The 15,549-nt window shown below is 42.3% G+C and overlaps 1 protein-coding gene across 2 annotated transcripts in view; it reads left to right on the forward strand.

Annotated features, from left to right (window-relative positions):
* Window positions 1-15,549, forward strand: part of LOC144893259 (P2X purinoceptor 4-like) — a 30,366-nt gene continuing 14,817 nt past the window's right edge. Inside the window, exons 1-8 of one of the 2 annotated variants that reach the window (XM_078783139.1) lie at window positions 1-345; window positions 703-819; window positions 2,781-2,940; window positions 3,604-3,675; window positions 10,149-10,209; window positions 10,305-10,386; window positions 13,105-13,185; window positions 14,866-15,004. In XM_078783139.1, coding sequence (XP_078639265.1) covers window positions 704-819; window positions 2,781-2,940; window positions 3,604-3,675; window positions 10,149-10,209; window positions 10,305-10,386; window positions 13,105-13,185; window positions 14,866-15,004 — 711 coding nt within the window. In that variant the 5' untranslated portion in view covers window positions 1-345; window position 703. The remainder of the gene's footprint in view (window positions 346-702; window positions 820-2,780; window positions 2,941-3,603; window positions 3,676-10,148; window positions 10,210-10,304; window positions 10,387-13,104; window positions 13,186-14,865; window positions 15,005-15,549) is intronic. The other variant, XM_078783140.1, reaches the window with a different exon arrangement.

Raw genomic sequence — 15,549 nt, forward strand, 5'->3', positions numbered from 1 at the left:
GGTGAATGAGCAGACCTCATACCCCTGTGGGGTGTATAGATTACAGTAGATCTATCGTCAGTTCTGTAAGTAAAACTTACCTCATGGGTTTCGGGATTTCTCCAAATTTCTTTGTTTAATATTATAAACAGCATTATCGACTGTTTGAAAAGCTAATCATGTGTGTTTGTGGTTTATAATATTTTACAATCCCGGCTACGCCGCTGTTCTTCTGGTCTTGTTTTGTATCAATCTCACCCATTTTCGCTTGTCTCCGCCCGCGCCCATCCCGGTCACGTGCGAACTCCAAGTGCAACCACCGAGCTCCTCTCGTTTATTCACTCGAAAGAAAACGAAATTGAGAAGGTAAGCAGATCGGTGTACAACTACAAGAACAAGGTAGCCTGCGATTCAAGGTGTATCGTTTATTTATTTCACCACGAAGCCTCGTTCACTGTAAATCTGTAATCGCTTGGGATTTCCAGGTGTGTTCGGTAACCAGGTTTATTGTCGAGCGCTCGCCAAGTGGCTTAAGCACTCCACTCAAAACCGTTAATTGGGAATGGCCGGCTTGGCGAGCGCTAGCAAGCTGCTTGGGTATTTTTTTTTTTTCATCATTTCATTTTCATGTGACAAAGTCCGCCACTTCGTGCTTCCTGCTCGCTGCTCAGCGCCGCGATCGCCCACACTGATTTGTCTCGCTCACCTCACGTGCACACGCAGGATGCCCTGTGATTGGTTGTGCTCTTATGACACGCCGCGGTTCGTGCAAATTCGCAGCACAAGCGCCGCCTGCCTGCAATACCTGCTCCAGATTGCTGTGGTCGCCTACGTCATCGGGTGTGTGACGTAACAAACACGGTTACAAACAAAAGGCTTATTACCTCAGCCACTAAAGGTGGATGGAGGTGATGTTTTCACCCCTGTCTGTCCGTTTGTTTGTGAATAAAATATCTCAAAAAGTTGTGGATGGATTCGGACGAAAGTTTGCAGAGATGTAGCGTAGTATGTCACAAGGACGAAATGATTAGATTTTGGTGAAGATCCGGATTCGGATCCGGTTACTAGAATCTTTTAAGTGATTCTTCACCATTGGGAGATCGGGCCAAAAACGATACATAGCAGGATATCTCAACGTTGTGGATGGATTTGGACGAAACTTGTTGGACAGTTTGTGTGTGACAAGGAAGAATCGATTCAATTTTGGTGAAGATCCGCATCCAGCTCATATAATTTTTGAAGTAATTCTTCACCATTGACTGACATGGCCAACCAGGTGGAGGTTTGCTCTCTACTGAGTGCCGTTCTAGTTGATGAAATGCATTATACATACTAGCTCGTTTTACTTGCATTTCTTTTCTTTTTTTTTTTTTTTTTTTGTATACAGAATCGAGGCTCGTGAAGGAGCTAACATTTATCACACAAACAAATCAAACAGACAAACAAAATATATAAAAAGAGGGAGGGGAAGACAAGATGAGAGAAGGGGAAGCACACAAACACAACATTTGAGAGCAGCGACGTCGGGAGATGTGTGGGAGAGAGAGGGCTTGGGGGGAGGAAGCGTGGGAAGGGAGGGGGTGGGAGAAATATAAAACAAGGACACCAAGGACTTCCAGGAAAGAAGTTGGTATTTCAAAAAAGTGGATTTGGGGTGAAATTAGAGGTGGTCGAAAAGATCAAGGTTTTGGATGGGGGACGATAAGAGATGGTGGTGAACAGCTGTTTTAAAGACCTGGAGGGAGGAGTGGGATTGAAGAGAGTGAGGGAGTTTGTTCCAGAGGTGGGAGAAAAGAGGAATGAAGGAGTGAAGGTGAGCAGAGAGTCTTGATTTTGGCAGTTTCACCAGAAGAGGGTTGCAGGCAGATCTTGTGCGACCTGTAGGAATATTTGGGGGACAGAGCCCAGAGAGAGCTGGGGGGGCAAGGCCGGAGAGGAGTCGGTAGAAGACGGAAAGACCACCAACCTGCCTGCGGTGAGTAAGTGAAAGGCCCCCAGAGTTAGCTTCATCGCGGGAGATTCCAATGATTCTGAACGCTTTGGTTTCAACAGCGTAAAGACGAGCTAGGTGTGAGGCAGGAGCACCGGCCCGGAGGGGGGAACAGTAATCCATTGAGCTGCGGATGAAAGCCTTGTATGTGGTGAGGAGCTCAGGTGTGCCAAGGAAGGACTTCGCACGACGGAGGATGCCCAGTCGGCGACTGGCTTTGGAGGCCAGATTTGAAATGTGCTTTTCCCAGGAAAGATCATGGCAGATAGTGAGACCCAAAAGCTTGAGTGACAGAACTTCTTGGAGAGGATTATTCAGAAAGTGGATGGGAGGGTTGTCCAGTCGGTCTTTTCGGAGAGACATCGTAAGAGTGTGAGATTTGTCAGGATTGAAAGACATGTTCCACTTGTTATATCACAATAAAAACTCGGACATCACTCAGTTGAGCACATACCTCCGCCAGGCTGAACAGTTCACGTTTTGTATCCCACTGATGTGTCGGATCTGGATTCGAACCTGATCCAAAATCTGATCGGCTTGTTCATGTCATCTGACCAACTCATCCACCTAGTTTTAGCATAACCCATCCACAACTTTTTGAGATATCGTGCTATATATAAAGTTTTTGACCCCATCTCTCAATGGTGAAGAATCACTTTTTATTATTAAAAGCTCGTATCCAGATCCGGATTCGGATCATCACCAAAACGGAATCAATTTGTCACCTGTCTGTGATGAGTGCAAAGTTCATAATGAGATAAGTCTATAATGTTTGTCCTTTTATAACAATTTATTGCCTTATTGTAAACAGTTGGGTAATCATTTATCGGCATGGCTACCAAGACATGGAAGTGCCAGTTTCCACAGTAACGAGCAAGCTGAAAGGTGTGGCATTTTACCGTGACAACGATTCATCATCGAGTGGAGGTGTCTCGGTCTGGGATGCGGCCGACTACGTAATCCCTCCAGAGGTGAGTTGTAATGCTAAAGATCAGGAGTGACAAAATATTTAAGCACAAAGAAGGGCATATTGCAAATCTTGCCCGTTATCCCCCACCCCTCCCCTTGCATATCTTGCTCTTTCTCTCCCTGCCGACCTCCTGCCACCCCCCAGCTATTGTTCCCATTGTTCATGCAGGTGCAGCCATGCTGTTGATGCACTGGCCCTGTAGATTATGGCAGGACTTGAGAATATGGCTCAAATATCAGCACACAGTGGCCCACTCTTTTCAAAAGGCGCCACAAGATCATTAACATCCACAAGTGAATGTTATCAGATGGGATAACCGTCCTAACATCCCCTTAAAGAATGGAGCTTGCAAAATTCCAGGATTACAGCTTATTGTCTGGTCGGGAGTAAAATCCAGAATCGACATCCAGACTAGTTCAAAATTTCCATTGGAATTGCCATTGTATTCCCACCTTATTAATCTCTCTTCTTTCTGTACCTCTTCTTTCTGAAGAGAATAATAAGGTTTGGTCACAGATGACGTTGTATCCCCGCTAACTGTGTCAGATTGATCTCTGGTAACCTTTTATTACTCATACATAAGAAAAGTTAAATGTTTTAAAAGTTTGGACAAAATATCTTCTTTTAACCTGTTTCTTCCTTCTCTATTCCATCCCCTCCCCAGGAAGAGAATGCATTCTTTATTGTTACGAATTTCATCCCGACCGCAAATCAAAGCCGTAGCACCTGTCTATCGGTATTTGCCATATGGCCTAATGCCTTGCCTTACACCCACCACACCCCCAGCCAATCATTTGTCCTGTGTTTCTGTTTAATTCATGATCTGCCGTTATGGATAATGACATAAAACAACTGGAATTCCACCAGGCTGAACAGATTACGTTATGTATCCCACTGACAAGCCGGATCTACATCAGGACCTTAATCAAAATCTAATCGGCTCGTTATTGACACCCAATCAACCTGTCTACCAAGTTTCGTCTGATTCCATCAGTAACTTTTTGAAATAACCTATTCACAGACAGGGGTGAAAACACAAACACAGGGGTGAAAATATCTATATCCACCAAAGGTGAATGGAGGTAATTACATCATGCATACATGGTAATAGATGTTCATCAACTCTTGTTTCTGTGATGAGTTATCAATTAATGAAGCAATTGGCAAGAGCTTTTCATGCCTCTGCTGACGAAGTCGCATGGTGACCTGTTCAAACCAGCCTCTGCTCACCTTAAAGGTTTCACTTTGACTCGACTCGCCTTGTTCGCCTTCAGGTCGTTAAATCAACTGCGGGGTTTAGCCTGGATCGCAATCAAACTTATTTGCACATCAGGTTGGTTTGGGAATTCGATCCAGACCGATAATAAACGGTCCATATTCTCCACCACCAAACTACGAGTGCGAACATTCCTCGAAGCACCCAATGTCGTATTGCACTGCCAAACGGCTCTCACCTTGTCCTTGTTTGTCCTGATTGTCCTCACGGGTATCCCAGTGACGATGGCTATATGCACGATCACCAACATCAAACCCCCTCAACACATCTAATTTGCATCTCTTCTTGCTCACAGACGCACTAGCCTCACTTGATGATTGTTTTTTTTTATACCAAAACTTTCCTACTTGTATCAGAAAAGTGTTAATTCAACAATATTGTAGAGAAAAAACGGATAACGGGACTACTTGTATTGAGAACTCCCTGTATAAGCATACTAGCAGAAGTACCCGGCATTGCCGGGCGGGGGAGGGGAGGGGGAGGGGGAAGGGGAGGGGAGGGGAACGGGGGGAGAGCGAGCCCCTTGGTAAAGCGAGCGATTTTTTTTTTTTCATAGCGTTCATAGCGTCATAGCGATTTTTTTTTTCATAGTGTCATAGCGATTTTTTTTTTCATAGCGTCATAGCGTTTCATAGCGATTTTTTTTTTCATAGCGTCATAGCGTCATCACGTGATCGCTCTGAGCGAATCAGTGCCCACCTGCTCTGATTCCGTTGATTCCGTGCGCTGAAATGCGCTGAGGTAAATATGAATAAAAAATATGGATCGTCAAATATTTTGAGTTCGGCCAAGTTCGTCCCAGGCTCAATGGCCATGTCTATGCCAAATATCAAGCACGTAAGCCTCTCCGTTTAGGAGTCTATCGGTAACATTACACACACACACACACAAACTGTGTTTTATATATATAGATATTATGATGCAAAGATGAACTGATTAGATTTTGGCAACAAAAGGGCAGAGGTTACTTCAGGTAAAAATGTGATACTTGAGAACAGCTGAAGGGATTTAAATCAAACTTGGTACAAGTGTGTATAACTAGCTGGCGCTGCCTGGGGGAATTTGATGCAATATGTATTGAAATATTGAGTCAGAATCAAAAATATCTTTGTATTCCAGAGGTACATCACTTGCACGCAAAGTTAGTTTAAATGACGTGGGGATGCAAAATAAAAAATTTTAAAAACCGAATAATTACCATCAGTAGTTTAGCCCATGTAATTTCTGTACAACAGACAAAGAGGATTAGAGGTGGGGGAGCATGAACACGGTGGTGGCGTTATAAATCTGGAGGTGCAATGCGCCCTAAATGGCCCTTGCCAGAGCTATCTCTATTGGGTGAACTCGCCAGAAGTGCTCCGACTGGCATCTTACCATGCCAACCTTCGTGACGCAGTGGATTAAAGTTAATAACAAAGAAAAATTAACAGACGGATCATACAGAGACAGAGAGGGTTAGAGGGTGGGGGAGAAACGTACCAACGGAATACAGTTTTCCTTATTAGCTTGCATACATGCGACCTCAACATAAGATCTTCACAATACATATTACTCGATCGCGGTAGTGTAGAACCAACATACTCACTCGAGGCCTGAACACGGAGATGTTATAATAAACCGGTGTAAACCAATCTTTTTAATAACAGGCGCAAATGTAAACACTATTGTCATTAAATTTGTGTTGTTGACAACAAATCACGATACACAACCTCAACCAAACATATTACCCGATTGCTCCCAGGAAAAAAAATACACAGGGAGTGAGTGTATCACCACAAAACCCGATTGAGGCCTAAAGGCCAATTATCTGCTTCTTTTTTTTCTTTTTTGTTTATCTTACTATAATTCACCAAATGTCCGTCTGTCCATCCGTCCGTCCGTTTGATGGTACCGCAAAAACGGCTGAACCAATCGCAATGATATTTTGGGTGGGTATTCCTGGGACCCCTGGAGTAAAATAGGCTATATTGTTTTTCCAATTTTCCAGTTTTCCCAAACACGATGGAATAATATTTACCGATATGAACAGTGATGTGGCTTTTATTGAAATTCGACAAATACTGTTTAGATTTTGATGAGAATTATGAACCTGCCACGAATGCGGAAGTAGACAGTTGACGGCATTGCGCGGATTTGATAATATCCCAATACAACCGTCATTCAATCGTAATGTTAAATCGTTAAACGTTAATCGTGTTAATCGTTTTGTTGAAGTATCAATTGATGACTGGAATTGAGTGAATACAATTACGATTTTGAATTCGTAATTGTATTCACCCAACCGTACGGAACTTCACATCAGGATTTAAATATTTGTTTATGTCACGAATGTTGCTAAAAGTTAATTTTTTTATATTAATGCTATTTAATTTGTGATTGGAGTTATGCTGTTTGGAATGAAAAAAGAGATATCGAGTTCAAGTGAATGACGAAATGACGTAAACGTGAAACGCAATAAGATCAACGTGAAACGCAATAAGATCAACGTGAAACAAGTGTAAACGTGAAATTCGCGGATCGCCATATGCAAATTCACCACGGACCCACGTTCGATGTTTCTATTCGTGAATGTACCCGTTTTTTTGCGAACGGGTACATTTTTCATGGAAGTCCTTCACGAACTTGCTGTCCATGTCTGACGTGCGACTGAAGGTGCTACAGGAATGTGGAATTTATTGGCTTAATGCTTTAGCATTCGCCATTTCTGCATTGTCTGTTTGCTTCTGGCCTCTCATCCGTGCGTAGCATGGGTACATCACTAGTTTTTTTTTATCCAAGCATAGCCCTTGGCCTTCCTCTGGATGAAAGAGGAGGCCATGCAAACTTTGGTTGCACTTATTCCTGCAGCATCCGAATGCATAAACAAACACACAAACAAACTTTCTTCTTTATATATTAGATGATGTAATAATGTGCGTGGAAGAGTGTTTCGGTCAAAGGTCAACGTCAAAGAGTGTCGTTCTAGTTAGTTTTTTAAATAATCGTTTTTGGTCATATATTATACCACATTATTGACAATGCTTCTAATAACTATTATAACCTTTCATTATTTTCAACATACATTTGAGCTTTCAGTAGCTTCTGGTTCATGTGAGATCCAACACCAAAAATATCTCAAACGGAAGTTGTGTTATATGGAATTTATTTGAAACATGTTGCACCCTCTGAGGGCAATAATAACCAGATATCTGCGATCACATTGTTATCACCAACTGTAAGCCTTCCCTGATGGGGGAGGCTTACTCTTGGCGATCGCCTACAACTTGCCCTTGCTCTGTAATCCAATGATGGATATTTTGTTTGGACCACCACATGACAATGACATTGACCTTCAACACTTAGGAATAGAATTCAGAACATGTTTCCCCATAGCCTGGTGTTGGTGTAGCGGCTAGGGTGCCAGCTTAGGATTCCTAGGATCCTTGGTTCGAATCCCGGTCGATTGCTGAATTAACGCCAGGGGGGTTGACTCAACCTGTCATCCTTCCGAGGTCGGCTAATTGAGTACCAGTTCACTGGTAATTCCCTGCTTGTCGTAAAAGGCGACAAAAAGGGTTGGCGGCAGGAAGGGCATCCGGCCGTAAAACATTGCTTCAAAAAGGGGACCAAAAAACAACAACAACCACGGTCCCCGAAAAAGGCCAACCCCCGCTTTGCGGGGAAAAATGGCCTCTAAAGGTGGTTTTTTCCCCATCTCCAGTCTATCCATAAAACCTCCGTCATGAAAATTGGAGGGAAATTATTCAAGTTGTGATAAAAAATGTGTTTTTTGTTAATTCGGCTACAATCCGAAACATAGGGGCAATACCCCTGGCACTCACCTGGTAGAATAAACAGTATACTGCACCGATTAAGGTTATTTTAAACCAATTTCAATGGTTGCTAGAAGACAGGGCAGCATGTACAATCATACTAACATAATCATAAAACTTTAAACAAACAAATAAAAAAATACCTATTTTGGGGGTCAACCCCCACTCCTCCAACCCATATACATCTTAAGACCCCAATTTTTCTAATGCCTTGAACAAACGTTGGTACATCATGGGTGATTAAGGTTGTGGTGAAGTTTCATCGAAATTGCGTGTGTAGTTTCTGCGAAGAAAGCAAATACCTATTTTTGGGGGAAACCCTCTCCCATAGACCTCTAAAGGGGCAGCTTTTTTTAAATGTCGTGAGCATACTTTGGTACATCACGGGTGGTGAAGGTTGTGGTCAGGTTTCATCGAAATCGTGTGTGTAGTTTCAGAGAAGAAAGCAAATACCTATTTTGGGGGGCAACCCCCCATACACCCCCAAAGGGGCAGATAATGTTAATGCCGTGAACATACTTTGGGTACATCACGGGTGGTGAAGGTTGTGGTCAAGTTTCATCGAAATTGTGTGTGTGTAGTTTCTGAGAAAAAAAGCTAATACCTATTTTGGGGGGGCAGCCCCCCCCCCCCGTATACCCCAAAGGGGCAGATGTTTTTAATGCCGTGAACAGACTTTGGTACAGAATTGGTGGTGAAGGTTGTGGTCTAGTTTAATCGAAATAGTGTGTGTAGTTTCAGAGGAAAAAGCAAATTCCTATTTTGGGGGGGGGGTTAAACATGGATCCACTTTGACCCTGGTAAACCCCCCTTAGACCCCGATTTTTTTTTTTCTAATGCCATGAACAAACTTTCGTCACAACACAACAAATATAATTTGTGCCAAATTTGGTCGCAATCCCTTCAGTGGTTTCGGAGAAGAAGTTTCAAGTGTTTACGGATGGACTGACGGACGGACAAAGGACACATTAAATATCAGGAGCACAACTTCAGTGCAAGTGCAGTGGCTTGATGCAAAAACATATTGGAAAGCGAAATTGAGCTTCCGAATTTTGACATTTGACAATTTTGAGTTTTGAATTTTGAACGTTTGACATTCCAAATTGGCAAAACCGAGTGATAACAAAATACTTAATTTTCTTTTTTCAGACCAACATTTTACCTTTATCTACTCGGAGGGGAATAATGCAAATAAAGCGTAAATGCGGCTTGTTCTATGCTATCGAGATGGCAATTTGGCTCCGATTGGACAGACCTTCGTCGAGTTGTGGTGGAAAAATGTTAAAACGTCTAATTTGGTCATGACCTGAAAATTAGGTCAAGGTCAAAAAAAGTATCAATCCCACAAACTTTTTATTCCCATTCTTGCTGAAACATTTAATTCCTAAAGTTTCAGCCAGCTCTGAGATACAGCTTGTAAATTGGCAGAAAAAAGGGACAAAATCCTAAATGGGGGTTTAGTACTCCACCGGGTGCAAGACCATGACCGTTTAACCCTGAGGGGTATGGTGTAAATGTAATTCAAATGCACCTTACCCAAAGCTATCTATAGAGAGAACTTTCGTCCCGATCGGACAAACGTTAGTTGAGTTATGGTGAGAAATGTTAAAATGAATAATTAGGTCATGACCTTAAAAATAAGTCAAAGTCAAAAATAGGTCAACTCAGCCTGCTTTCTATTGACATTGTAGATGCAAAATGGAATTCCAAAATTCCCAGCTGGCTCTGAGATACAGCTCGAAAATTGATAGTTTGGAAATTTGGAGTGTTGAGAGTGCAGGAAGAATATATATATATATATAGAATATATAAATATATATATATATATATATATATATATATATTTTTGAAATGTATTCCTGGGGTTTAAGAAACTCTGTGGTACCATTAAATATTGGGGGCGCCAATTGTAGAAACAAACCAACAACGTGTATAAGCCTTCCCCTCTGGGGGAGGCCTAATTATTACCTGCCAGCATTGTTTTCTTTGTCGTCTTGAGGAATTATTTTTCTTTTCTTATTTGTTTGAAGATTTAATATCTGAACTTTAACTGTGTTGAGCAAATTTGATTTTCAGAGAAACTCTTTCATGTTCTTACATAGAAATATGATTGTTGCACAGACAGCTCATTGTGAATTGCCGCAGGACTGCCCTAAAACAGAGATGGATCCCGAAGGAGTGGGTAAGGTTTATCCGTATCACATGCCGACATTGCCTACTTTCCCTGCTTCTGCATCACTCCAACTGTCAAACGTATCCCCTCTCCCTTGCTTCCAGGGGTGTTCACAGGGAAATGTATCAATACATCGTGTGAAATTCATTCTTGGTGTCCATTAGAAAAAAAGGAAGTACCACCAAAGTGAGCATTTTTGCATTTACTTACACCTGTGTCCCATTTCAAAGTGCTGTATTGCTTTATTCCACCCCTTCCCCATTTAGTTTAAAGGTCTTTAAGACAAACAAATGGTATGTGTCCATGCTAATAGCGTGAAAGATATGCTCGTTGTTGAAGAAAACGATGTACTTGCTATTATGCAAATTAGACAATAGTGGGGAGAGGAGTGAAGGTGGTAGAGATGACACAGAGAAGGAGGTTGGTAGGAGGTTACACGATGTTACACATATGAGATGGAAGAAGTAATGGAGTTGGAATAATAGTTTCAGAAGAGATGGGAAAGGATGTGACGAGTGGAAAAAGGGATGGTTATGGCATGGTTGATGATGCAGAAACAAATGGAATGTGTTACGTCGGCGTACGGGCCACAGATGGGATGGACTGAGGTGAAGAAGCAGATTCAGGAACGCACTTGAGAGGAGGATGGGAAGGGTTAAGCCGGAGGTGAAGCTAAGCTCTGCGGTAGACTTCATTGCATATGTCATTGCAACTTGCAAATCAGCATACTTTCAGCTGCGAAAGATCGCATCCATTCGCCACTTTCTTACTCCTCAAGCTGCTCTAACTCTGGTCTGTGCCCTTGTCCTCTCAAGGCTAGACTATTGTAATTCTTTGTATGCTGGCTGCCCTCAGTTTCTCTTGGATAAGTTACAAAAGGTTCAAAACTCTGCCGCTCGTCTTGTCTGTAAGGCGAAGAAGTCTGACCATGTTACTCCGCTTCTTGAATCTTTACACTGGCTACCTGTCTCTGCTCGTGTGCAATACAAAATTTGCACACTATGTGTTTCACAAGTCTTTCAAAGTGTAAGTCCTGTTTTCCCTTTGGTTTGAGGTGGGACAGAGATCGAGAGTATGTCTGTGTACATGTGCGGGGGAGGGAGGGGAGGAGGAGGGGGAGTACACATCTGTGGGTTTTGAATGGGGAGGGAGAGGAATAGGGCAAAAGTGAAGGTGTGGCTGTGTGTGTGTATGTTTGTGTGTGTGTGTGTGCGGTGTGTGTGCATTCGCGTGATAATGTAAAGTGCCATGAGGGTAGTTTACTCTGCTTGATGGGGCTATAAAAGACTCCTTTATTATTATTATTTTTATTTTTATTATTATTATTATTATATGTGGGAGTAATGTAGCCGGGTGAAGAGGAATGTATTTGTAGATTTGAATGAGGAATAGAGAGGATAGAGATCTGATGGTTCATTCTTGCAGAAGCGGGAGAGCCACAAGGTCACATACGGGAGTGGGACAGCACAAAACGGAATTGGATTTGTTGATGATTCGGAATGAACAGCTGTGGAGGATCAAGGACTGTATGACAGTCGTGGGAGAGCATGTCACAACTTGGCACGCGCGCTGTGGTGTTTGTTGTGCAAATGCAGAAGCGGAAGGAGGTTAAGAGTGTGGGCCGAAAGCCGATCAAGTGGTGAAAGTAGAAATATGATGTCACTGAAGTGCAAGGAGATGGTGAAGGTTAAGTATGAGGAACTTAATGAGAAAGCCTAGTGCTTGGAGGAGGAGTGGAAGAAGTACAGAGAGGCATTTAGGGCAATTGCAGAAAATCTGTGGAGAAGAACATCAGGAAAGGGTACAATGTCAGGGAATCGAAACCAGGTGTGGTGGATTGAGGAAGTGGCAAAGGCAGTTGGTGAGAAGGAGGTTTGGGAGTTTGGATAGAAAAGATCAAGGATGCAGGGTTAGGGGAGGAGGACATCTAGATGCAGTGTTATAGCAATTGTCTAGGCCTAAGAGGAAAACAGCAAGAGAAGAAAGCTGTGAATAAGGCAAAAAATTTATATGGAATCGGATGTGTTTAGCAACTTGGATAAGTATAGTCGGACGAAGATTATCTATTAGGGTGTAGGCGAGGCCTGCGGTGGGGGCATAGTGGAAGACTAACGGATGTGTCTTTGTCGCGCAGAAAGCCCAAGGGATTCTGTGCGCAGCTTCCCCCGCAAAGGTCTCAGATATCTCCTCTCCCTCACGGCTCGTAACGTGCCTTTTTGTTTATCCCCACCTCAAGCCATGACACCACTAGCCTCTCCCTGCTTGGTTGTCATTGGTTCGGGGTGTAGTTCGTGCGCGGGGCAACCTATCATCTCCTCATGGTGCTAAGTGGTCATGGCGTTTCCCCATAAATTGGTGCCAATGGCCTGTTAGATCACTTTAAAGGACATTTAAGACAGATTACAAAGGGACAAAAAATAAAATGGTGTGAAGAGAAAGTGGGTTTAGACACACATGTGGGGAAGGAAAGTGACAGCTTTCTATACACATAACGACGCATATCTCTATATTGCAATTAAATTACCTCACGCTTATTCTAATACGCGCATTAAGGGAAATGACTATTGTTATACTATGCAAAGTTACCTCCTAGAAGACATTCCCACAGCAGTATTTAAGTGGGTGAGGGAGAGGAAGTTCCAAAAGGTTTGAACATTTACGTGTATGTAATATGTAATATGTAATATGTAAATATTTTCTTTTAACGTTGTTCAAAATAAGATGCATACATATGATTATTAAGTCAAACAATAGGATAATAATAGTAAATGAATGAACATCAGAGAGAAATGAGGCATTTTAGAGTATCCTGAGATTTTTCTCCCCTCTGAGGACCAGGTTGTAATGAATTCTGCCACCCCCTCCCCCACCCCCTTCCCGCTTATGTCTTCCCCTAAACAACAGGCCTCCAAAGCTTAAGGGAGCAGAAAACCTCACAGCACTGATCAAGATTTCTGTTTACTTTCCTCGGTTCAACATCAGCAGGTATCATTGTGATAACAGTAAACTAGAGAGTTCATAGAACACGATACCCCATGTAGTGTTTCAGAGCATACTTCAATTCAAGTAATATAATGATTTTGAAGATCGTTCAAAAAAAAAAATCCGGTAGTTTGGCGCTATTAATTAAGTTTTATGCATCTTACGCTAACTCAAAACTTGCCTTCTCCCCCACCCTGCCCTATACAGCATTGATGCTCGTGGAAGAGCTAGAACGGATACGGACAAAAAAAATGAAAGGAACAGAAAGGAAACAACCAAGAGCAGGGAAGAGTGACAAAATAAAGTGGAGCGTGACATGGGGCAAATAGGGATGTGATTACCGAGATTTTAAATCAGACTAGACACAGCTTCGAGGCGAGTGTGCGACGGGACATTCAGTTTAACGTTCATCCGAAGGACGGCACACACACATTGATGAAAAACACATAGATAATGTAAAACTAAAACAAAATGTACACCACACAGGTAGAGTTAAAAAAAAATTTTTGTTCATTCCCTTGACTGTTAAATTAAAAAAGCCACCGAGTGCGAATCTAAAATGGCGACTGCTGCTGTCAATGAATGAACGACTACGCGTGTGGTATGGATTTGGTGATGGTTCGGAATGAACAGCTGTGGAGGATCAAAGACTGCAAGGCGGTGGTGGGAGAGCATGTCACAACTCGTCATGCGCTGTGGTGTTTGTTGTGTGAATGCAGAAAAAGAAGGAGGTTAAGAGTGTGGTCCAAAGATCTATGATAGCCTCAGCTATTGATAATTTAAGACATCGAACTGCATTTATTTTAATGGGACTTCTTTTGTCAGTACGGACGTTCATATGTCAAGGAGTTTGGAAGTCCAGGACTGTCTGTATATAATTCAATTTAAATAAAATAAATATTGTAAAAGTCGTACAAATAAATAGATTAATCACGGAATTTACCACCGTTGACGCAGTGGCTATTACACCACCTTATTTAACTTGCTACAATCGTGCTGCCCGGATTAGTCAGGGCAGCGGGGTCACGGTCAGAGTGCCGATCGGTCCCCATGGACCGACCCTTTCCCTTTTGTCTCTGTCTCTTCTCTTCTCTTTCTCTAACTGTCATGGCCCTGACTTCGTGAAGGAAGGGTACACCATTCTGGATGTGGGGGATCCCTGGGTCGCTCCTTGGATAATGATCGGCTGTCTCCGTGCCGCGGGCTTGTTTGACAGAACTGTCCAGGGCTATACAACAACAACAACAACAACAACGTTACAATTGTTCTTCATGCCGATTGTTTGTGGCCTTTATGACGTTGTTAAAAACATTGTTTCCTGGTTGGAATTATTTTCTATTTTTTTACTGCCAGACAGGCTTTAAAAAGTACTCTAAAATGGCAGATTAATTTTTCCGATTCATGTTCAAAATATAACATTCAATTGAAATAAGTTAATATATAATTCTCGATAATTAATAATTATAATAATTCTCAATCATAAACTGACGTTCATAAATATACAGATGGACGGACATGAACCAATTGCTTAAACCCACTTTTTGCCTCGCGTGCACGGGGTAAAAATAAAAAGTCACTTTGGAGTTGTTGCTGTGTATTTGCCATTAGGGGCACTATTGGTATTGATGCAACCATTTTCTCTTACATGTACGCTACCTAAACAACATGGGTGTATTGTCACAGACGGAATATCCCAGATGATGCCAACACGACGTGGATGAAAAGCTGCAGATTCAGTACCAAGAACAACACGTGTCCAATCTTCCGTCTTGGTGATATGGTGGCTGCAGCTGGACAAGATTTTGAAACTCTTGCGACCCAGGTTTGCATTCCAAAAAGACAGCCCATGTGGCTTTAATCAAGCACATCTAGCTGCTGTTTGTGAGGTACAAGTCAAAACGAATTGCTATTGTAGGTTTATTTTTTCATTGGTTAATCAAATATCATGACAACCTTTATGTGTTAGGTGAGGCAATTAAAGTTTTAAGTATACTATGTTTAATAATAATAATAATAATAATGCATTTATTTTATATAGCGCTTTTCAGGAAGCCCAAAGACGCTTTGACAGAGTGCAAAACATAATGCATAGCAAAACATAAAGACAATTGCAAAAAAAGAAGAATCAATAGGGAAATATTCAAAGCACAAAGGAGGGAGAAGGAGAGGAGATAGTCAGGGGTTAGATGCTGTGGGTTAAATGTTGAATGCAGTGTTGAACAGGTGGGTCTTGAGTGATGTTTTGAATGTGGTGAGTGAGGAGTCTCTGATGGTGTGAGGTAGCGAGTTCCAGAGGGTGGGAGCAGCGATGGAGAAGGCCCTGTCCCCCCAGGATCTAAATTTGGTCCGGATGGGGGGGGTCAGGAG

Source organism: Myxine glutinosa, chromosome 8 (assembly GCF_964187855.1).
Source record: "Myxine glutinosa chromosome 8, kmMyxGlut1.1, whole genome shotgun sequence".
Taxonomy (NCBI): domain Eukaryota; kingdom Metazoa; phylum Chordata; class Myxini; order Myxiniformes; family Myxinidae; genus Myxine; species Myxine glutinosa.